Consider the following 25,162-nt stretch of genomic DNA (forward strand, 5'->3'; position numbering starts at 1 on the left):
TAAAACTTGTCTTGTTTATCGCAAAAAACAAAAATTCCACTGGGAAAACGGCCAAATTGTATCTGGTTTGTGCCGTTGCTGTTTTTGACTGACTGACCCAAATGAGACTGTTTACAAGGGTAAGGCTGTTAGCTTACGCAGCCACCAAGTAGATGCAGCTAGAATGAAAGAAGAGTTTATTGGGAGGTCCCTGCAGAAAGGACAGAAATGGCACTGCCACAACACCAGAGCTCTGCTGGCCGGTGGACACCTGGGCTGGAGTCTTGTTCAGAAGTGCCAGATCTGATTTAATGCTGCTTTTGCTAAGTTCACATACTTAAACAGGAGCTTAAACCTAAACAAACCCGTATCACTGATTTTGTTCTTCTCAAAAGTACTCTTCCTGCATTACTTGAAACAAATGTAACAACGAAAAGAACCAAAAGAGCCACAAACTAAAGAGATGGCCTATATGGATAATGGGTGTGCACCACGTCACTCAATTTTCCCTTTGATTCTGTTGACTTAAGGGGTTTTAGCCACAGCTCACACTGGTAAGGCAAACATAGCTGCAGACATGCCTACAGATCCAGGCACATGTAAGAAATGAGACCAGTCATGAGATAGGGCATGAAGGAGCTGCACAAATAGGCCCACACACATCTGGGATGATTTTAGAGATCTCATGAATTGCCCTTATAAAGTGCCACTAGGGTTTCACCTTTTTCTGTGATAAAGAGATGACATCTTTCCAGAACTGAAATAGCTCCATTCAAGCACTACCTATACTAGTGACAAAAATTAGCCGAGCTATTGACACTCCAACAGTCCTCACCTCGACACAGCAGAGTAAGTGGGAATTCCTATCTGTCTTGCTGGGCTAGAGCCACCCTGAACACTAAGCTATTATCCAAGACACTTTGTCGCCACTGATTAGATGACAAAAAAAAAAAAAAAAAGAAAACAACTTGAGATGCAGATACCTGGATCATTCTGGCAGTATGACAGATAAAAGTTAACAAAACAGGGGGGAAATAAATAAAAGTGAAAAGTACTTGTGAATTGATCAGGTTTTAATTCACAAGCTCTTGTTGACGGAAAGTTGGGGCAAATGAAATGCCATTTTTTTACAAGTCTTTTTTCTAACAATCTCCACGGCAAACTAACAATTGGGATCAGAGGCCCTTCTCTCAGAGGTACTGCAGCTTTTGAACTGGTGCCCCCTTTAGAGCGGCTGCACCCTTCTTCCCATTGACAGCCACATCTGGATGCTATCAGGGCAAGCTGGCATGCCTGCTCGCAACAAATACCAAGCGGTTAGCAAATTGACTCCAGCAGTCGATTCTGGCCACCTTCCCGCTCGGTTTACGCAATGCGCCACTAACCTGTTGAGTCCGAGGTTTGTAAGGAGAGCTGCTCTCTAGGTCGGCCAGGATGCTGGTCAGGGAGTCGATTTCTGCGTCTAAGCTGGACCGCCTCTCCTCTAGTGTCTTGCCACCGGGATTCACCTTAAAGGAGGAAGAAGAAGAGTTCCAGTTATTCAAACCACTTGGCCCAGCGCATGGTTTCTTACTGTCCTCAAATGGAGCTACTACCATGCCCCGGCAATAACTCTCGGGTTGCAGGGACAAACATGTTGAAATGCTATAGCTCTCTCCCAGAACCAGGGCCGAGCAGAAAGCCTCCATCTCACAAGGATTTAGGCTGCTTTGGGGCTTTTCTTCCTGTGTTTCCCACAATGGTCCCATTGTGTTAAGTTGACTTGGAGGATTATGCAACTCGGAGCGCAATCTGCTGCCGAGGTGAGGCAGGACAAGCCCCACAGATGGAGAAGCTGTATTTTAACTGGATGCCCAGCTGGGCAGCCAAAGCTGGGTGCAGGTTTGGAGCACCTGGGTACTGAGAACATCTCTTCTGCAACATCCCAACCCAGATGAAGCTCACACAGAGCATAGCTGCAAGCCACTGGGGCCAGCGACCGGCCACCTGCACACCTGTTATTATTTTAAATCAATCTGTGGTAGCTGTACCTGGACAGTTCAACACTTCTTTACAATTTCCATCGAAAAAATAAGCTCCTTTGAGGAGGAGTGAAAAAGTTCAATCCATTTCTAGCTGACTCAAGGTGAAGGGCATGATTTGCAGTAGGCAGTCACGGAGTAACATAAAGAAGGTCCTTGGGAGAGGGGCTATTACTCAGGGATACCCATGCCCAGAGCAGACAACAACCTACAGCCAGGACACTTTTGGATCCAGTGCACCTCGCTTTATCTTTGTTTTCAAAGTGGCCTGGCCCTGCTTGTACCAGGCTGGTCGGGACACTCGCTCTAGCAGGAATACAAGTTCAAGAAAGCCTGCAAAGGATCCCCACCAGGTGTGACAGAGATGCCAGGAGCTTACACACCTAGCCCGACCACATTTAGGGCATGCAGAGGCTGAAGTTCTTGAGTCAAGTAAAGCCTTACATATTTAAAGTCTTTTCTGAACCTGAGTCATAGTCAGTATTTGTCTTCTGTCCTTCCATGTCTGACTTATCTGCAAATTCCCCAGGCAGAGTCTTTCCATGTATGTGCAACGACAGAGCTCAGTGCAGAAGAGCACACTCGCAGCTTGACTATTACAATAAGAAAAATATAAAAGAATTATACAACAACTCACCTAATTTCAACTGTAATGCCTGTTCAGACCATACCAGCACTTCCCCACAGACAGTCCAGCTCTGTTTGCCTTCATTCTCACCAAGTTACTTCAATTTTCCGAGCCAAAAATTTTCCTTTCCCTTTGGCTCGCTGACTGCTCCAGATAGGTTTTATTTAAATTTCATTTCAGGAGCACTAGATCATTACCTGTTTTACAGAACTCCCCAGTCATCAATCCGACACATAAATGGCAAGTTGGTCAAAGAGAGACAGCCTATGCAAAGCAGGAAGGCTCTGATCTGCCAAGCTTATACGTGCGAAGGCATTCATTAGTTCCTAATGATTATTAAATCTTATTGGATTACAATAAATTTGGCTTGACTAACAAGAAAATGGAATCTCCAAGGTGCTTTATGCAAGAACACATCATTTAAAAGACTGAAAGTCAGGTTAGAAACTACTTTCAAACTCCATTTTTCTTGCTTCTTTTTATTATAGAGGCAGTGTTTTTCCATCCAAACTATTGTTCAAAAAAGAAATACCTTAGACAGGAATTACCCCAGATTGTTACTCCTAGCCAGCTGTAGGTATCCAGATTTTTAAATCTGAAAAAGTCCACTTTCCTTTCCATTACTAGTACACTTCATGGCTCTTGCTTGGTTTTCTCCATCCTCCAGTTGCCAGCCTACAATAACTGCAGGGCAGCCACAGGCTTCCCAGCCTCAAAACCTGAGATTGCTCCACTCCAGAGAACATTTGAGCTCAGTGGCCAAAAGCCAGCCTGGAAAGGGAGGAAGATGTGGAGGGCACCCAAGGCGCCACCACTTGAGGTGGTAAATCGTGCAGAAGGTCAATGGCAGAACCAGGAATAAAACTGGGGCCCACAAAGAGGCTGCTTGGTATCCTGGCTGTGCGACTGTGCTGACCGTAGAGAGGAGGGATGGCAGTGGATTAGAAGATCAGCCGATTTTATTTCTGCTTCTTAGCATTTCTGTGCCATATTATTCCCAGGTTCTCATTCCCCAGAACAATTATGCAATAGCTGACTAGCAAATGCTGCAGAACAAGTTGTAAGGTTGTAAAAGTTAAATGTCCTTAGGAAACCTAGAAAAATAAAAATAAAAGCATGGAAACATCTCCATTGATTTTGGGCTCTGCAAAAGATTTATTTATTCAATTAAAATATAATCAACATAGATTAAGAGCCCAATTCTACAAATGCTAAAGCACAATGCAGTGTGACAGTGCCAACGAGTAATCCTGCCGATGTGTGGAAGGGCCTGTTGGGAAAGGACTAGACTTTGAGAACACCGGAGAGATGTTAATTCTCACAAAGGCAGGTTTCCGCTTGCTCTTTCTACCCCATCTCCATGAATCCTGCGTTTTTCTCCCCATAGCGCTCCAGTCTCCATCGAGGGATTTGTTTCATGTGGAAACAGGAAAAGAATTTGCAACTCTACAACTTTAGTAAGAGAGGGTTAAGTTATTTCTGCTCTCATGCTCTTCGTCATGACGCTGCTATAAAAGTTTTATGATATTGCTCTGGAACAAAACGCAAGCACCAGCTCCCAAGGCACAACAGGTTAGTGCAGACAGGGCTTTGCTCCGAGGAACCCAGGCTGGTTAAGTCCAGGACGTTGCAAATATGAACACAGGAACCAGAAAGAGCTGCTCCTGCTATTTCTGTCAGGATTTACTGCATTGTTGCAGACAGGTCACTTGTGCGCCCTCCGCTTCAGCTAGCAGTATATGGAAAAACGGGTTTAAAAAGGGAAAAGGATGCTTTCTTTGGCCTGGCCAACCTGAGTTCGACAAAAAGCAAACATAAACCAACCCAATCCAACAAATTACTCATGCCAGAGCCTATCCACTCACGTGAATTTCTGCAACGCCTACACTCCGATCCCCTGGCTCAGTCCCTGCTGCGAGGCAGGAGGGAGAAAAACAGCAGAGCCTCACTGCCGGGCCCATTTGGCCGCCCCTGAATTCCTGGTGTGCAGCTCAGAGCAGCTGTGACAGTAATCCACTCCTGCGCCCTGTCAGCCCACGCTGTTCCAATGAAAACTGGCTTTAATTTTGCTAATCCTACCACCCAACACCAGCCCGTGTCACAGGTCCCCCTCACCGCCCCACGGGATGTGCGGTGCAGAACACACGGTGCAGAGGGCGACGCGGGGCCTCACAGTTCAGCTCACTGTGCTAAAAAAGGCCGTAAGACTATTCGCCAAGCTGGGAGATACAAAAAGCACGATGATTTCCCTAAGGGCACCGTTTCGTACAACCCAGATCACCTGCTCTTATCACACGTCCCAAATTAGGGCGGAGATGCAAGCACCCTGCTGTCTGCCCAAGCCAGCTCCTCGCAAGGGGCTCAGAGAGACGAGGCAGCGCAGGGCAGCTGCCTGCGGGCTCAGGCACCTTTGGGCGACGGGAAGGAACCAGACTGGCAATGACACACCACGGCGTTTGACACTGGCCAAACTTTCTTCCACTTTCCATCCCTCGCAGTTCTTTGATGGCCGCCTGCTTCCTCCAGCTTGCGCCCACTGCTGCTGCCTGCCCCGCTCTGCTGGCAGGGGGAATCCTCGGCGGAAGGCAGAGCAAACGAAACGGCTCTCCACACAGCGAGCTAGCATCTCTTTCTACTCCACGGCCCCAGGCACTGGGCTCAGACGCAGCTGCAGACAGGGAAAGGAGGACGGATGGGGCTCTCATTCCCTCTTTTAGCCCGGGGGCGGGCGGGGGAGAGGAGGGGAAAGATGTTTGGTTTTGATGGCATCCACTCTACCTACGAGAAGAGACTGTGAGAAATTCTAACCAGGAAGAAGTGATTCAGTCTTGATACACTTCAGACTGCTATTTGGGTTTGTTTTTTTTCTCGCTTTGCACTTTCTCCAACAATACCACTGCCAGAGGCAAAATCCTTTTCAGACACACACCCTTGCTACCCCATCTCCCTCACTGTACGATTTCCCACAATTTCTTCTTTCCAAGGTTACAGAAGCCATCTAAAGCACAAAAAGCCACTGCAGTGGCAAAAAGATGCATCCTCGAGGGCATATATCAGGAAAAATGAGGCACCCAGAAGCTGAGCTGCTGTGACTATTCTCCCCTGAGCCTAAAGACAAGTGCAAACATTTTGTTTCAAATTCCCCGATGTAAATTAAAACAGCTCGAAGAAGCTGCCCCACCAAGCACGCACATGCTGACAAGAGCTGACTACAGCATTTGGGGCGAGGAGGGTCTCGGATGCTTGACTGATGCAAAATTGCTGTTCCAGGAGGGGCTGGAAAAGTAGTCTTGCCCTTTAAAAACAGACAGATTGAGTCTTTTGAAACAAATCTGAAATGATGGAAGATTTCAGCAGATGTGACCGCAGTGATTTCACCAGACGTGATTGTATCACGGATCTAATAGAAAAGAACTTCCCTGCTGTTCCATCAGGCTGAAGCCAGGCCTGAAATATCCTTTTTAGTCTTTTGATGACATCAAGGATAAAAGCCAAAGGGAAGTTAGGTTTTGATTTATTTTTTCCCCTGCTCTTGCTATTTTAAGTCACAGAATAGTTTTACCTGGTTTATGTTTCTGAATATTAGCCGGACCAAAGAAAAACACTTCAAGAGTTTGAAGTGGGCTGTTCAAAGGTATCGCTTTGTGTCTCTCTGACACAGCTGTCACTTAACGGAGTGACGTTTCTACAACTGGCCACTTTTGAAGATAAGGAGGCAGGTGGGTCTGCCTGCACCCCACTTAAAAAAGGGGGTTCAGGTGCCAATGACCACGCAGCGCCAGTCCCCTTGCTGCCCCAGCAGCCTTCAACCTACGTGTCAAATGCCTCCCATCAGCAAAGCTCCCGTCAGCAGCAAACCGCAGGAGATGCTGCAGGGTAAAGGGGGCTGCCCTCCTAAGATGCAGGCACAGCTCCATCCCGGACTGATGGCATGGGTCTGGGGCAGCCACGGTCCCACTTGCAGATTCTCCACCCATGTAAAATGTAAATAGCTCTGGGTACCTTCAGGGTTTATTTTCTCTCTGAAGCAACACGGTGCTGTAAAGAACTACACGGTTTATAGCTGGGGTAAAGGAACAAGGAGAGAAAAGGAGTTATTTGTTAGCATTGCTAGGAGACATCTTGCAAAATCTTTAAAAAAACAATTTATAACCTCACTGTTGTGTAGGAGGCTTACAAGAAGGACAAATAATAAAAAAAATAAAAAAGATAATAGAAGAAGAAAGCAAGAAACTGGAAGGTATCGGTCTCAAAGCAACACAAATGAGGTGTCTCGTCACACAACAAGCTGCTAAGCTGCAGAGCTACTTTTGCTGCATGACACTGTGGTTGCTATGAGTTTACGTGGATTTCAAAAGCAGCTCGAGAAACACGTGGACCAAAACTCTACCATGATAATTCAGAAAAAAATATAAAAAATACTCTGTGCTTCCTTCTTACATTTCTGCCTGGCCACTCACTATTGACCCTTGCTGATCTGATTTGGCTCTTCATAGACATTCACACTTCCATCGAGCCTCCACTCGTGCTTTCTATCTGCCAGCTGTCACCACCCTGGAGTCACTCCGTCTGGTGGTGGGAACACATCAGTCTCTGCAGGTTAATAACTGATTATTGCCTCAGTGCCAGGGCTTTGACCAACACCTGGAAACCCACTTCTTCCCTCCTTGTAGCTGAGATGACAGAAAATGCAGTCAATTGCACTCAGCCTCCTGGGACCCATGTATGAAGGAGAGCAAAGACTTCATTGGCATTATGAATCTGTATTACACTGAAGTTTTTATATTTCCCTAGAGATCTGTCTGATAGGCTCTGCTCACATATCATAGTCAGGAAACATCCCTGTCCCAAGGAGCTTATTGGATACCAGCCCTGGAAAGGGAATACAGGCAGAGGGCTGGAAGCGAGGAGCTGAAGATGCACCTAGCTGGGCAAGTAAGAAACTCAAATAAGCTCCTTCTGGCCACCAGATGAAGACATTAATCCACTGGGCCAAAACAACTCCTTAATGGGCATCTCATTCCCTGCATTTGCTGTCCCAGCCCTGACAAAACAAGCCAGATGATGACAAACCACAGTCCAAGCCATCAAATCGCCAGCTGCAACTTCACTGCAGGATCGTCCTGACTTCACCCTTCCTCCACCATTTAACAAGCCTCTGCCCTCTGTGCATCCTGAGAGGGGATCCGATCCCAAACCCAGCACCTTGGCTCTGCTCAGGGGCAGGATACCACCGGTGTGGACGGGCAGCAATAATGCCAGGGCAGAGCCCAGAACTACGTTCCCTTACGAACAGCTCCTGCCCCTAACCCTAGAGAAAAGCTTTTGCCACAGCTTACAGGGTTTATCCAGACTTGTTCCCAAGACCACAGAAGAGAATTTGGCCCTGGATTTTGGATGAGTACAGCCCAGGGAGTAAGATGTCAAACACTCCCCCTCCCATTGCCACCCTGAGGACAGCCAAAAGCAACTCTGTGAGGAAAGAGGATGCAGCATATAGGTCAGAGCACTGAACAAGAGCCACCTCGCAGCCCCTAAGCACACGTGTCGGTGTCCCCAGGCTGGAGATGCCAACACAGAGGTGCTGTGCTGCCTGCCACCCCCAGGCCCCACCTGCTCGGCTGCAGGACGATGTTATCCAGCCCCCTGCTCCCAGCATCACAGACACCTTTACTTAGGGCATTCAAACCTGCAGCAGGCCTTTTTGGGTTTCTAACCACTTGCTTTTGCTCATGGAAGGAAGTCTTGGAGACTTCAACATTGGCTAAGTAAGGCTTTCAAGACTGCATCACCACTAAAAAAAGAAAAAAAAACAGCAAAATGGCACATGCCATTTAGGCAACAGGAGGATCTTCACACTGTGAGCCAGCTAGCACACAAGGAAGAGACACCAAGATCCTCAAGCACATGAAAGCAACAGGATGGATTTGATAAGGAACAGTCCAGGGATGAAGGGAGAGGAGGAGTCCCACCAGCTGACATCTGCCAGAGCAGCAGAGCCGACAGTCCTGATAGTTTACTTACGATGTCTGATCAAAAGCTTTGGAAGTCTTGTCTGTGTTAAGTGCTACCAGATGCAAAATCAGCAGCAAGATGAGAAGTGTATTAATAAACTAAGGAGGCACATAAAGTTATTTGAAAGCTGAATGGGAAAGATGGGGAGGGAAGGGGGAGAATAAAACCAGTTTATTTTTCCATTAAGGCAATTTAATATTCTCCGGGTGGAGTTACAATCACTCGTCCTTGGGAATTAAATTGAATTAGCAAAATGTTCTTCTTCATCAGCAGAATATACAACATAAAGTGGAATATATCAATTATTTCTTTATGTCTTCTGCAGGACAGCACTACTTCTCTGTTCACAGGGCAAGAAGAGCTGGCCATGAAACCCTTTTGACCCAGCGTGACTTTCAGTGACTGTAACTAACTTTATGGCAGCAGGGAATATATACTTTTTCCTTTAATTAATGCAATAATATTAGGACTCTTTATTGATAATTATGGTGACTGCTAAAGTTTCCCCTTTCTTTGCCCACTCCCCCGCCAACTTAAAATCTGCTCCAATATTGTCACAAATTAACATTTAATTAGCCATCTAGCAGAACTGATGTTCCCCACAGAGTATCGCTACTTGCAGAAAAACCGAGAACTAAGAGGAGATATTGGATATTTCATCATCTGCCTCCAATGGGAACCATAACCAAAGAGTAACCAATTATCCCAATGCAATTCCAAAGTTCAATCAATAACAGAAACCAAATAGCTCATTAGGTGTCCACTGCAGCAAAGGACGGCCTTTCCACTGACTCACATTACATGGAAGTTACGTTTTTAAAAGATCCCATGGCGACGTCCAAGAGCAGAGACTCCCTTAACCTCCACATCCTGGCCAAGTCGTAATCTTCCTCTTTCCTTTTCTGGCGTAAGAGAAGAAGGAAGAGGAGGATGCCTCCAACTGCACAGGACGTGTCTGACAAGCCACGAATTACACACGCCTACACGCACACATCTGTTGTCCAAGGCGCTGCCTGAGCGAACCCAGCAGCCACAAGAGGAGGTGAGGACACTCTCTTGCCATGTTCCCCTGGAGCAGAGTGGCTTTTGCACTCCATTTTGTTTCCTCCTCATGAAGACTGTGACAGCTCCTGAAACTCTTTGAAACTTCTAAGTGAACTACGCCATCAAACACGAGCAGGCTGAAAACAGTGAGGGGCAAGAAAAGAAATGCGTTTTTGACAAGGTTTATCTTGGATGGTTTTCCACGCAAGGCTATCTGAATGGAAGCCACATGTTGGAAATTCACCTCCCAGAGCCAGCGTTGGAAGCCCCACCGTTGGAATACGGCACCCGGAGATGCAACAGCCAGGGAGCTCACCTCTAGAGTGGTGGGCAAGCCGTTCCAGCCAGCCCTCATCCCAGGACTCATGGTCCAGAGGGAGAAACACCGAACGCCAGCTCCTTCCCGGTGTCGTGCAATCCTGAGGCAAGGGAGGCTGAAGATTAGTGATTTCTCTTCTTTCAACACTTCCGGCAAGGCTGACGCTGAAATACTGTGTCCAGGTTGGAAGGCAGCGTTTTGAAAACTTGAGAGATTCCCCAGAAAAGCAGAAACAGCTGACAATGAGACACGTACAGAGCTCACTTGGTTTCACTTATAAAGGAGACTGAGTAGCTCGACAGCTATACCTAACCAGCTTCGCAGAATGAAAATGCCGGATACCAGAAGGCTGCCCCATCTAGCAAAACAGAACAACATACAGCAGCCAGGAGGCTGAAGGCAGACCGATTCTGGCTAAAATAAAAGAGATATTCACTTTATGCCTAATAGCGCAGGTAATTAAATACTAGAACCAACTTCCAAGACTTCTTCATCTCTCGGTGTCTGCTGATCGAGCCTGGGCACCTTTGGTCTCTCCAGGTGACCAGGTGAGGCTGTGATGTGCAATAGGCAGAGGGACACAGCTGGCAATTTAATGGCTCTGCCTGATCCCTAGATCCATGGAGGGGAGAAAGCAAAGGCGCTGCTGTGCTCACAAAGATCTGCTGAAATCACTTTGTATTTGTACCACTTTAACTGGAAATTAAATTTACATGAACAAACTCTATCCCACACAAGACTGTATATTGTGACAGTTAAATGAAGAGCTTTTAAAAAGGGACACGTCTCAGGCAATTTTAATCAAAAAAGATAGGTTTTGTTAAAGCTACCAATTTCAGAAAATTAAGGTTGACTAAAACTGTTTTTAAAAACTCCTTTTGGAATTTAATCACATGTTGGAAACCCATATGCAGCTGCTTGTGTCACCTGCAAAAAGACTGTATACAACATAAGCTTATGCTTAATTTTACACGTGTGCTGAAGTTCTATCAACTTCAATGAAGTTTAAGCACACAGTCAAGCTTCTCTGAATTTGAGAAAGCATTCCTGAACACGGGCTGTGAAGCTATTATGAAATCACCACCAAAAAATAAAAAATAAAATAAAAATTGGCCATTCAATTTTCACAGCCTGAATAAGCTCCAAGCGCAGAAGTTAAACATATAACATATTTCTGAATTTGTTTGCTTGTTTTGCTGTAATAGGAAGAGGTACATGCCAAAAAGTTTGCAAGGATTCAAGAATCTCCCGGAGAGCCTGGCAAGATGTCAGGAAAATGGATGTATAAAACTACATGAAAGTGGATGGCCTGGGTTTGGCTTTCTCAGAACTGAGTCAAGTTAAAAAATTTACTGTACATCTCTCAAAGCTGAGAATGGGAAAGCCTGGACTCTGCATCAGTACACATGCTTAGGGCAGATGATGGGTGCTGGCTCGGAGGGCAACCTGTTGCAGCCCACCAGCAGCCTCAGATAAGCATCAGCTGGGCAGACCCATCAGGGCTTATACACTGAGGAAGGTCCTCACCTTCAAGAAGTTGGCTGTCTCCTTTTCCAAACCATTAGGCCTGCATTTCCATTCCCTTCAAGGCTGTAAGATGTTTGCCTAGTACTTGATTTGGCTGAATAACCACAGGTTTTCTTTCTTTTTTAACAACAAAGTCCTGTTTGGATACCCTACCTTCTAGACTTTTCCTAAGAACCTCGGGAGAAGGAAAACTACCTGAATTACACAAAGTCGGAAAAATGCACAACCTGCACTGCCCAGAGACCACCATAAAACCTTGCAAAGAGTCTTCTCAGTATGCAGGTCCTTCCCAGACGAGCTCTGAGGTTTGTTCTGCTAATGCCCACATGCAGATACACGAATTAAAGTTTTTTGTTTGTTTGTTTTTATCACGAATTCATGCCTGAAAACAGATATGCATCAGAAATCATGATTTCTACAGTACACATTAGGCCACAGGAAAATATCTCCTAACTCTGTTTCTGCTTGGAGTCAATACAGCCATAGAAGCCAAATGGCATTTACCTCAGCACAGAAAACATCCTCTGTCTACATTTCCTTATGAGGGTCACCCAATTTTAGCACCTGCTGCATGCTGCTCCCAGCAGGCAGCCCTGCCATCAGCCATAGGAAGTGCTGACACCCAAACACCTGCACAAACCCCAGCAGTGACATCTTTTGGGAAAACACAGAGCCATATTGCATGAGCACGGTGAATTTGCAGAGCCCGGTATGGGGAGAGCAAGTCACGAGCGAGGGGAGTAACTGAGCTGAAGACGAAAGCTAGACCTGGGATGCGACAAGACATGAGGCTGTTCCCATGGCAAAACAGAGACGCGGAAACGATGAGATGGAGAGGGAAGGAGCAGTATGTCGGGGCTGCTGAACGAGAGACGCCTGTGCAGCACCTCTGACAGAGTCCTCGCTCGCTTGCTTGAGCAACACTTGGAGCTGCTGCAGCCTTCCCAAACATTTCTACTTTACTTTTCACACAACTAAAAACAAAGCCCTAAAAACATTCTGTGATGCTTTCCAGATGCTCTTTCTTACCTGTTCTTTGTGCATTAGAGCTCACCAACATCCTGCATTTTCATCAGCAGATCATAACGGAAGAATACAATTGTGGGGAACGGTCCTCAAAGATAGAATTTAATGGCAGCAAACATGTAAAATCATGCCTGCTTTTCTGTTCTGGAATAAATTCTTCCAGCTCTGGCTGCAACATTTCTCATTGCTATTTCTACCACCTCTCAGCTTGCTCAGTCACTGTGCCACATGCTCCTCGCAGAGACAACACTTTCTGACAACAAAATCACCTGGCATGGCCACCAAAGCCTTGTTTTTCACCTGTGATAGGAACTAAAAAATGGACAGGAGCCTGCATTTGAGCCACTTCCCTTCTTGGTGACTAGATGCACTCGCATCATCTCCATATCCACGTCTTGCTACTGCCGGGCAAAATTTACACCTAAAATAGGATGAAGTTTGCCTTACACTTTGAACTACTCCAGGGCTGCAAAACCGAATTTAGACAGACAAGAAGAATATGTGCATTTCCTTTCAAGTTGTTTGACCAAAGCTTACTTCACTGCCCCAAAATATTGTACTACTTACGGCATCAAAACCAAGGTGGGAATCTGACTTCTGCCTGCTGTGTCACGTCCCAGCCTACCACTATGACCAAGCTTCATGGAAAGACTTTGTCTTTTTAAACCACATCTTCCAACCCCAGCCAGCTTCACAGAAAAGGCAAAATAATTTGTATCCGCTGCAATTTTTAGAATTTCTTCTTGTTACTGACAGCTTGTTTGTCTTAGTCTTGCCGCTGCATTACAGTTCCCTAATGCAACACAGCCTACCCAGGATTTGACATGAGAGCAACCAATCCTGCAAAAGATCTTTCCTAGGACCTGCTAATCCAACAGAAAATGTGAATAGCACTCAGAAATGAGAAGAATGGAAATGTCTTCAGTACTGATCATGTTATCTCACTCTCTTCCATCACTTAGCTCATCGGCTACAATGGGAGAATTCCCACGTCTTCATTATCTATTTTCCCCGTGTTTAAATAATTCTACCTTGGATACAATGATGTTTTTGCTTCCTTTTGTCTGTCACAGCCCGGTACTAGCTCAGTCTGACAGGACCAAATTGTCTCCTTTTTCTCCACACCTCTGGAATTACACACCCCATTCAAGCCCCTATTACCCATGGGAGGATAACCCAGGTCACAGATCAACCTCCCTGCAGGTGTGGGCACTGGACCTGACTCTTGCCAGCAGGGTGACAGTTTCCCACAAAGAGACGTACCCTCATGAGCCAGGACGAGCTCACCAGGGCTTGTAGCCTCGGGCTCAGCCCCGGGGGACCCACAGCCACACTGCTTGGACCACGTGCGTAACACCACCTCGAGTCTTAACCTGGGATGGTTTTAGCTTGGCGATCTCAGAACACGCCAATCAGCAGTCTCTCTGACCTTTCTGTTTCCTATTACAACCTTTTAGATGGGCCCATGCCCTTATTTACATGTGATCTGTATTAGCTGCTGCTTTCTTCTGCTCCCTCACCTCATTACCCGTCGCATGGCAGATTACCAAAAGCTGCTTCTGTTCCTTCTCTGAAAGCGTTTCACAGCCCCGTCACAACCCTCCTCCTCCCAGGGAACGCACGAGTGTGCACCAGCACAGGTCCTGGCACATCCTGCCTGCTCTGTTACTATATTAAACAATAACATAACAAATACATTAAATAACATAGTAATAACCATGATGAAAATAATGAGAACAGTTAACTGTTTGGATCCTTGCTTCCTTTGTAGTCCTTGCCGAGAGGTTTAGCTATTAAAGGCTGTATTGCATTATAGCATTGCCAAGATATTAATAGCCAGGCAGAGAGATGAATGGCAGGCTTACGCTGTACAATTAAAACTTTTCCAGTTCACCCTTTCAGTAAAATTTGTGGTTTATAATAAGCATCTTTGTCTATTCTGAAGAGAGTAAGGATTGGAAAGTTACATAGATGGGAACAGAGGTTCATTAAAGATTTAAAATAGAATGTGGTTTGGCATTGTAAAACAAACATGCGTATAAGATGGGTTACATCAAGAGCCGACTGAAAGACATGCTCAGTGTTCCTTTTCTCTTGTGATCCTGGATTTACTGGTCATGCTACCCACAGAAAGGATAAAAAAGCAGCAGGGATAAAATGTGCTTGCTTGTTCCCCAAGAACATGGAGGCCTGCTCTATATCCCTGCTCATTATGCATTGCTCATATATATATATATACGTATGTGTGTATATATATATAGTGTGTGTCTGCGTGCATATATATATACGTGTAGGTATATGAGAAAAACATATGCAATTTCATATACCATGCATCGAAATATTCATCAACATAAAGACTGTGAATTACCGATTTTTCTTACCTTAGTGCCCAGAGACCTCTATAACAGAACAAACACACATCGACCTGTAGGGAGCCGGTGAGCATTTACACATGCAGAGAGCATACATGTTATTTGTTCAAGTCTAATTCAGAACACAGCCCGTTCCCGTTTCTCAAACACACAAGGACGGCAGAAGGAGGGAGACAGATCAAAAGCATTCCTGCAAAGCCAAGGTTTGAGTAAGAGGGTTAACATTACCAGGTAATTTATTTATACTGTTGGACACGGCTTCAATTTAGATAAAAGGCTGTTACTTATCACCCAGATTTTAATAAATCACATTAAGAGTCCCAGAAATCCGTAAAAGCGGGCTCTCAAACTGAAAGCCATACACACAGACCAAGGTTTTATTTACAGAGCCACCGGGAGCGACTGCTCCTCGCCTGAGCCTGGGGAGGCAGTCAGCTAGAGCTGCGCGGCGCTACGGATGCTCCTCGCCAGCGAGCACCTAAACCCAGGCCAATAATCCTGATGATTAACAAAATCTAGCACTAGAGGGAGGCTGAACACACTTTCTGCTCTCTTTGGCCTTTTCGGCTCCTCCAGCCATTCAAAGGAAGGCGATTTCAAGGCAGGCCAGCACTCCGGCAGAGCCCAGCCACGGAGATGCGCTATTTAAGGCAGCACCCCCTGTTGGCAAAACCCGCGCCCTTCCTTCCCCAGTGGTTCCTCAACACACGCACCCAAAACCGACAAATACACAAATTCCTCCGTAGCGGGCGAGTCGGAGCCCAGGAAGAGGCAGAGGCAGCAGCAGCACTCGCCCAGGGGCCGGCAGGCAGCGAAATGCTGAGCCACAAGGACGGGGGCTGGCTGCTCGCACCCGGCACACGTTGCCACGAGCTCCCAAGACTGGCTCCTGGAGAAGAGCTCTCCTCTGAACAGCCTGGCGGAGGAAGGCGTGTATGCCTTCAGACCACGTTCTGTTATTTCTCCTCCCTAAACTCCCCCAGTGAAAGGAATTCCCCGTGTATCCCTACAGCTCATACAAGGGCAGGTGCCAGGCTGCTCTGCGACGCGAACGTGCTGAGAACTGGTGCCTTGGCTTCTGCTTTACGCTGCACCCCATGCAGGCAGCACATCTGATCGCTTCTTCACTCTAAACCCCATCCTCAAGCCCTTCTGCACGTCCCCTTTGCCACATCCCAAGTTCTTTCTGGTCTCAGCAGCGGATGGTGTTTATTCATTAAGTCGCCGTTTTCACAGCACCGAGGCGGCGCGATGCAGCCAACAATTGCTCTGGGATGCAGGAGATGTGGGCACTATTTTTAGCCTGCTGCTGGCCATCCTGGTGACCCAGGCAAATCACTTTCCCTGCTTCAGCTTCCTTATCAGAGAGAGACCGGTATTCCTTTTGTGAAGTGCTTTGCGGCCTGTCAATAAAACACGCTGATAACGGCCGGGGGCTGTTGGGAAAGAGGTGATCTCCCGGCTGAGCACCGTCCGTGCTACGGTAGCAGCTAGGGTCCCAAATTAAAATCAGATCCGGGCCGCAGACACAGCACCTGTGGGCAATTAGCAGCGATTTGGAGACGCGTGTTTTACCGAGGTGGCCCTTGGCGGGTCTGCAGCTCGGGGTCACAGCTGCTCGCAGCCGCCCAGCTCCTGCCCCGACAGCTCCCGTGGGCGCTGGAAAGCTGCAAGGCACCGTGTGAGCCTCTGCTGGACAGCCCCAGCCCTCCGCCACCCCAATTCCCCCGAGGAATCTGCAGGATGCCCCCTGCAGGGTCCGGCCTCCCTCGGGATCGGACGCAGCGTAGGGAACCAGCTTTACACATCACGCCGCACGGGTCTCATCCCAAGCAGCCCGGCCTGGCCAGGAAGGAACCAACGGCCGGTGCCGTCGGCAAGGGTCCTGCTGGGAGCAACACCAGGCACTTGGAGAGGTTTTCTGTAAGGGTTGCTCACGTTTGCTTTCCTTCAGAATGCCTTTTTGTGACTAGAAGGCAAAAAGAAAAGAAAAAAAAAAAGCTCCCTCCCTCCCAGATCTATCTATTTCCCTTTGACAAACAGTGATTTCATTTTTCTTCCCGTCCAGGATTTTTTTTTCTCCTTTTTTTTTTTTTCTTCTAAACTGAGCACAAGCCAACGTGGCAAAAAGCTCTTTGCTTATGTCCTTATTTGTCAAACACGCCATCGCCGCGCCCTCACCACCATTCTGGGAACAAGCCCTTGCCTCCGCTGCCTGACTTCAGCCGAAGGGGAACTTCCCAACACAACTGGCCCCCAGCTCCAACACGCTGCTTTTTTAAAATAAACATTTCCTTTTCTTTTATTATTTTCTTTTTTTTTTTTCCAAAGCATTACAGTTAATAAGAAAAGAGTCAAAATTTCCTTCCCCTTTTCTCCTGCCCTGCTGTGAATCTGAACGTGATCTAGATGAGAAAACAGAAATTACAAGAAAATGCCAGATCTATTGCGAAGTTATTTCATGGCCCACTCCTTTGATTTCAGCCAGTGTAGGCATCTAGAGGGAAGTTAGCTACTAAAGTACCTTTTTGGATCTGATCCTAAGTGGTCAGCTCCACTGTCCAAACAGAGATCCAGAGATAAATAGGCCTATGAAAACCGGGCATTATTATTTTAACTGCTACTCCATAAACTCCAACTTAAACTGTAATAATCTGTGCAGCTTGTAGCTGTCTGCTAACGGTAATGCATGAAATGATAATAAACTAAACATATATCTATCTGCTGCTGCCCTCATCAACTTAACACCTAGTATAAAAAACTTTACCTGGAGCCACAGTGCACATTTTTCACGAGCTGTCAGCGGCACGAAACCCTCTGCCATACAGAGAGAATTTCTGCTGTAAAGAGCCTGCTTTGCTGGAGATCAGTTTCCAGCAGTGGAGCAGACCTGGAGGGCTTGCAGCGAGCCCCAGGAGCAGATCCTCAGACCTGCCCCACACTCAGCAATGGGATCGTCTGCTCCGGTGTATGCATTTAATGGAGGGGGCGCAGAACTGAAGTGGCCCGGTATCAGAGAGCAGACCCAGGTTTAGCTTGCAACACGAGATCCTGCAAGATCCTACTTTTCCACTGGCTTAGGCCTGTTCCCAATATATATAATTGAGGATGGAGGGAAAAGGAAAGGGGAAAAGGAGACGAGAGCAGACTGAAGGCAGGGGTCTGGGTCTGCTGGGTACACCTGGCCATGGTGACACACAGGACTGCAGGGATGCAGCCCCAAGGCTTGCTTTTCTCCCACTAGGCTGCCATCGGAGGAATCCTGATCCAACCAGATCCCTGCCAAAACCGAGGCTGTTAACGCTGCCCCAGCCCTGGCTTTCCAAAGGCAGAGGGAAAGGGTGTGACAAATAACAATTTCATGAGCTCAGCGGGGAAGAGCCAGTCCGTTTGGTGGTTGTACCAACAGGCGGGTTTCAGTGAGAGCCCCGTGCTGCTGTGGCACATCTTCGGACAGTCGGAGGATTGAGGCGCGAGGATCACAAGACACAAACCCCTTCCAAAACATGCTGCAAGGTTTCCTCCTTGCAAAAGCCCTTCCCAGGCCATGGCTGGATCTGGAGAAGCACAGAGGCACCACCACAGCCTCTCCCCATTGCACGGGGAGCCAAGCTCTGCCCCGCGGCAGGCGCCTGCTGCGCTGCTGCTTCCCAGCACCCCGGCTCCCAGGAGGACCACGCTTCTTGGAGAGATAAGAGGCAGAACAACACTTGCTGGGGAATTACTTCATTCCCCCAAGGCTGGGAAAAGCCATGCTCCTCACTTGGCTGATGTCTCCGATGGCTGCAGCCTTTCCTGGCAGTGGGAAACATAATTGTCATTAACCCCTTCGCTCTCCAAGGATGCTGAAACCATCACGGGAACATGCTTAGACTTTGTGATAGCCTCCGAACATCTTGCTACAGGCAAGAGATCACAAGAAGCCCATGAGGGAGGGAAACATTTTCTTTTTACGAAGGCACAAGGTGGATGAATTGACTCCGGAGTTTGTGGCGGGGTGAGTGAGGAACGAAGTCAGACCTCTTGAATCCTGTTTAATGCCTGCCCACTGGGCTGCTCCCAGGCTCCATCAAGGGACACAGCACTGCCACCACCTTCCTGGGCCATCAAGGGCAGCCCCATGCCACGGACACCTGGTTACACAACTCTGACCAGTCTCAAACCCAGATCACGCTGGCTTTGCCCTCACCACTGCTCCAAGAAGGCTCTTTCAGACCTTTGCAGCCCTGGTGCTTAGAAACTTGCTAAGCACCAGCATGGAGGTACTCCGGGCAAGCTCAGCGCCTTCTGTTCCTGCCTGACCTAGCACAGCAGTACCCGGCACTCTGGTGGGACGGCGATGTCTGCACAAAGCTGGTCATACCTCCCAATCACACGGGACATGCCGCTGCCTCATGCAGCTTAGAAGTTGTGCTTTCACCCAGATGGCAAATCTGGAGGATCCAACCTAGCAAAAATGAGGTGGAAAGGGTCCCAGTGACATCACTGGAGCCCAGGCCAGGGCTTATTTGCTTCATTTAATTTTAGGCATCTAAACAAAGCACTTTTAGGATCAGATTACTGCCCTAAGGTCTCTCCACAGTCAGTGGAAGGAGGTGGCCCTTCCAGAAAACAATTCATTCTGGGAAGGTTTCGCTCCCATCCACTATCACAAGGACGTAACGCAATTAGTTTTCTAATTCAAGCCGGATGGGAAAAATCCTTTAATAGCCCAGCAAGTTTTGAATGGAAATATTCCCTGCTTGGGAAATGGAGCTTGCTAATGCTGACTTGGTTCTTCCTGACACGTGATCGCAAACCCTAGCACTTTGCCACCTTGTTTTATTAGCATCCACTATTTCCACAGCCCCTTTGGATCAGTTCTGCACTCACAATACAATTCTTGTCTTCTTACCTGCACGTTGAAAGTAACATCATCCAGAGGGGGCGGTGGGGGAAAGGCACCTTGTGATGTGATATTCCCGAGGTCATCGACAGGAGGTGGGGGTGGAGGAAGGAAGTCTCCTAGGAGAGAGAATCAAGAGAACTTAGACTCACCGCAGAGCACCAGCATTTTCCTGAACATTTCAGAACGTCTCTCTGCTGCCCAGAGAGAAAGCAGGTAGGTAGACAGAGATGGGGGGGGGGTGGACTGAGTATCTGGAGACTGGCTCCTGGGATGACTCGTGTGATACTCACAGCTCTGCCACTGCTTTTATGGCAGTCAGCACATCATTTAACCATTAAATACTCACCTGCATCCCTTGCTGCCCCAGGAGATGGCTGTGACAGCTCAGGGACACTTGCAGATTGCTTAGAGGTCCTCGGAACCCGCAGCAGCCTGAAGGCAGCAGCACCCAGACCAAAACTCACATCTCCTTTACATGTGCCACAGGGGGCTGCAGAACTTGCACTACCGAACGCCCCACATTCAGCCTTGCGACAGATCCCAAACAATTCACTCCCCTCCTGCGGCTCTTTTTGGTCATTCTAAAGACTGCATCAGGTGCTGACTGCAAGTCAGGACTGCCTGCCTGCTGGGGAGGACACTCGGAGGGCTGGGGCTGGAGCCCCAAATCTTTGCCATGCTCTTTGCGTTTCCCTTTCCTACAGGGACCTCATGGCTTCACATAAGGAGCTGCTGGGAAAATCAGAGGCTCTCCTCAGTGACAACAGCCAAGGAAACAATGGGCCGGTTGCAAACCCAGAAGCATCCACCTCCTTCAGCTCCGAGGAGGCTTTGTATGTGGGGCTGATGTATAGAATATCTCCACTTCAAATTTGCTTTGTCTTAAAGTTCTGACAACGTAGATGTAAATATGAATACAAAGCAGCACACTGGCTGCAAAGCCATCCAGCTTTGCACAGAGATGGGAGACCTCTCCTAAAGAACATCAGAGGAGGTGGGAGAACGAAGGAGAAAACATGGGCAGAGCAGCGCAGGCAGCAGGACACCAGGCTCTGAAAGCACCTCCTAAAGATGGAAAAAAAAGGAGCTTGCCATTAGCACTGGATTTGGCTCCTGGGGAGGCAGCTACCTGTAATTTGGACCACTTTGGTATATTTTTATTTCCTCTCATAAAGCTTTATGCTGCAAGCAGAGCTGTTTACTGTTGGTTCTCCTCTGTGCATCTGTGATGGAAGTTTAAGATAAGTGAATAAAGTGTTGTATTTCACATATCTCAGAGCTGTGGCTTTTGGAGAGTTTTAACCCTTTCTGTGAGGAAACACAAGCTCTCTCCTCGACCCAGCATCGCAGCAGCTCCCAGCTACTGGTCCCCCAGCACCATCCCCAGTGACCAAACCGCTCACAGAGGTGCTGAACCAAACCCCAGTGACCTGCAGTCCCCGGGGCTCCCCACGCCGAGGCTGGAAGCCCAGGGCTGAGCCACCGCAGGGCACAGGCACCAGCGGGGCACTGCAACCTGCGCGGCACCTTCAAGCCATTTGGCACGGGAAGCAAGCTGGGCCTGCAGCCCCAGAAAGGTTTCCTGTTCTACTGCAAATCTGCTAAAGCCACGAGCTCTCTAAATGGCACAAACTCCCCCTAGAACTTTTAAGGATCTTATTTCCCAGGAAAGTAATTTCTTCCCAGTTTCCCCAAAGTGAGCATGGCTAGAACTCAAAAAAACAACCAACAAAACAAACAAACAAAAAACCCCACTTCTGAATCCCTAAGAAAGTATTGTACTAAATACAGATGCTCCGAGACAGCTTGAAAACAACACACTGAAAACTAATTTAAAACAAACATGTTGCTCCAATACACAAAATCCTATGAAACCTACTGGCTCGTTGTATGGCAGAGTTCAAGACTGATTTAAAAAAAATACACGCACAATAACATCTGCAGTATCTCCTCTTTGCTCCATAATTAATCCAACCTTTTATTTCAAATCATATGAAATTCAATATGGAGTAGAAACAAAGGAAATATTTTGAAACAAACATCTTAAGTGTTTCATTCTAGAAGTGCTGGGATGTCTGAGTGCTATGTAAACTTTTGTCCTTTGCTTTGAAAGTGAACCTTCAACCAACCAATGTGGTTTTGCAAACAAATGCAACTCCCGCGGACGCACGCTTCCCCGAGAATACACTTGAGATGCTGTTGCTCCAGTTAGCCCCAGCTCCAAAGACTCACCTCCCTGCCAAGCCAAGCTGCTTTTATTACAACCCTTCAATACACCTAAGCGAAACCCAGGGGGAGAACGGGGCGAAGGGGATGACAGGGGAAGGGCCGGGGTTTGTGCATAAGCAGAAGGCCGAGGGGGAAAATAACAATCGCTGTAACAAGTTCAAAACAAATACCATTTTGCCACTTCGGAAGAGCCATTGCTCCCCAAAGAAAAAAACATTGGCAAGATGTTTCAGAAAAGGAGCGAAAGGACAGAAACAATGAGAAAAGCTCTTTTCAAGAGTATGGAAGAAAACGCTTCTCTCTGGAGCAGGAGGCAGCTGCTGTACCGCGCCCCAGCCCAGCTCCGCTGCCTCTCTCCTCCGCGGCTGATAAGCTGCTGGCGACTGGGAAGGTTTTGGACTGGGAAGCAGAAAGCAGATGTGTGATGAACTGGGGGGACCTTGCAGATGTTTGGCCTTTTCCTGGTGCTCTGTGAACAGATGGACTTTCCTCCTTCACAGCTTTAGTTATTTATCCTGCCACTGCACTTTCCTCTTTCCCACACACGGCCGTAGGACCCCATCCTCCTCCCAGCGAGCTCACGGGAGCAAATCCTCCCAAGCGCAGGAGGCAGAGCTGTTCCTGTATTGTTATTGGCATTGCTGTTCGTCTCCCTCAGGCACAGAGGGAAACACGCAAAGACGGTCAAATCTGGGTCCTGAACAGCGCGCGGTTTTAGATGACATGTGGAAGGAACGGGTCTTCGTTTGGGGGAGAAAAGGAGGAAAAAAGCTGAGTACAAGTACAAGCTGAGAAAAAAAAACAACACACAAAAACATCCTGTTTCATGCTCCAAGCACCCTTCTCACTCGCAGGCAAACCTTCAAATTCCTAAGTGCACGGAAGTTTTTTGCAGGATCAGACTCATCTGCCCCAAGCCTTTGTTTTCAGGGAGATGCATCTGCCAGTCAGCAAATGAATTGCAGCACAGTAATTGCCTCCCCCACTGACTGACACAGTTGTTTAGACATCAAGATTTGCAGCTTTGAAACTTCTAGACATGAAGATGATCTCACACGTTCAGTAAGAAGAGACTGTTTGGGGGAAAACCCTCGGAAACACACAAAAGCAAAACATCATATTTTTCCCTGAAACAATAACTTAATGAAACCTATCAAGCAACAAAACAGGATTCACACTGGTGTTCCCAGATCTCTGGCTGACATCTGAAGACGATATGCCCAGATGTTTTTCATTTTTCTTCCTCCAAACAAAAATAACCCTTTATCGTCATTTCTGACTCTGAGGCTGGTTCAGAATTGGTTTGAATCACCTGAAAAACCAAGCTCTCCCCTGGCCTCGGAGAGCAGAGCACAAACAGAGATGGAGCAAACCCCCACTGACGTGTTTCTCTTCTGCTCCCAACAGCTGAGCAGATACAGTCATCTTCCATTCCCTGGTCAAGTAGTTAGCTTCTACTGCAGAAAGCCAAAGTTAGAAATCTGGGGGTGATCTATGGTGAAACAACTAAGATTTACACTTAGAACCTAATCCATCTGGGCTAAAATCCCTTTGATTAAACTTACCACAAATGTCTCTCCACACCCATAGACCTGTATCTCACAACAGCCACTGGAAAACCCTGTGGAATCCTGCAGCGTTGCCAAGTGGTCTGGAAATTTTCATATTGCAAAAGCAACACTGCACAATTTTTACAGAAAACTTCAGCTCGATATGGCATGGTGACTCGTAGGTGTCACCAAGCCATACGTTTACATGCTACATTTTCCTGTAACATCTGCATTTAACATCCATCACTGGACAAGGAAAAACACACGATTAAAATCATGCTTAGTGCTGGCACATCTTTGGTCATACCCATGTCCCAGGTGGTCATCGAAACCATGTTGGTACAGGGGAACAGTCACACCATTACACACCAGCTACACAACCCACTTAAATACACCACATTCACCTGCCATGAATCAAATAAAGCCAATCCAAAGCACTGCTCAAACTACCATTTTCTTACCAATTACTAATTCTACCATTTGAACTACTTTTGTTAATCAGCTACTGTATTAATAAGCAGGGGGAGAAAAAAAAAAACACAACACTGGCTAATTTTATTCTTAGCATTTAAAAAAGGAATACTGAATCTGTCAGGTAGTTGCACTAAAAATTTACTTCACCACCTGCTAGCTGAAATATTACTTTTATGGATTTATATTGTATTAAAAGGTCACTGGCTGTTTAAGTCTTAAACAGTTTTAATCATTCTAAAAGTCTCTTAACAGTAAGAAAAGGAAGCTCAGAACAAACAGCAGCAGGGATTCTAATTAAAAGGGCCAATTCATCTAATTTTATTTGGGGTTAATTATTCAGGATTCACTCTCTGATGTGTAAGGAATAGCAATTAGTAATTTTAGTGATTTGAGGAACATTGGAGGTGTAATCAGTTAAAATGAGTGAGTGTTTACAACACAAGATGTTGAATTAGTTTCTCCCAGCTGGAGAACAGGAACATTAGTCCCCTACAGTTCAGGACTATGAATCGCAGTCCTGCTTAAAATATTCCCTTCAAATAAAAAACACACGCCAACGATCATTTGGTAATTCTGTTTACTACACGGCAAGTCAACAGGCAACGTGTACCATGGCAGCTTGTGTTCCTCACGCCAACCTCCATCCCATCGTCCAACTGCCCAGGCCCCTGGGATCTGACAGAAAAAATTCCCCAGCATTTCTCCCACCTGCACAACTTCAGCCAGGCTATCAGCCTCCTGTCACGCAGCCTTTTACTACAGCTCGCTGAGATAATGAAAAGAAGCAGCCTGTGAAACTTTCAAATGTTAATTAACTTCTGTGTTTAAATATACAGAGGAAAAATGACCGTGCGATTAACTTAAAACCTCCAGGTACAATTCCTCCTACAAGCGCAAATCCAAAATAGCTCCGCTGGAATCGCTCTGGCCTTCTTCCAGCGTTACTAGAGCAAGGAGAAGTCGCTACAGCTCGCAGGAGCAGCAGATGAGGCTCTGCTGGGGACAGGGGAGCTGCATGGGCGAGTGCCAGCGGGGAGATCCAAATCTGGCTGCTTTGAGGTTCGGGTCTGAGCGGAGATGGCAGCTCGAA

At 47.1% G+C, this 25,162-nt stretch overlaps 1 protein-coding gene across 10 annotated transcripts in view; it reads right to left on the minus strand.

Moving 5' to 3' along the window:
* LPP (LIM domain containing preferred translocation partner in lipoma) overlaps window positions 1-25,162 on the minus strand; it is a 387,509-nt gene that overhangs the window by 168,339 nt on the left and 194,008 nt on the right. For all 10 annotated transcript variants that reach the window (XM_083848027.1, XM_083848031.1, XM_083848023.1 and 7 more), the window contains 2 exons: window positions 19,826-19,935; window positions 1,365-1,487 (listed from right to left, as the gene is read on the minus strand). In XM_083848027.1, coding sequence (XP_083704153.1) covers window positions 1,365-1,487; window positions 19,826-19,935 — 233 coding nt within the window. The remainder of the gene's footprint in view (window positions 1-1,364; window positions 1,488-19,825; window positions 19,936-25,162) is intronic.

Source organism: Anser anser (genome assembly GCF_964211835.1).
Source record: "Anser anser genome assembly, chromosome: 9".
In the NCBI taxonomy this organism is placed as follows: Eukaryota; Metazoa; Chordata; class Aves; order Anseriformes; family Anatidae; genus Anser; species Anser anser.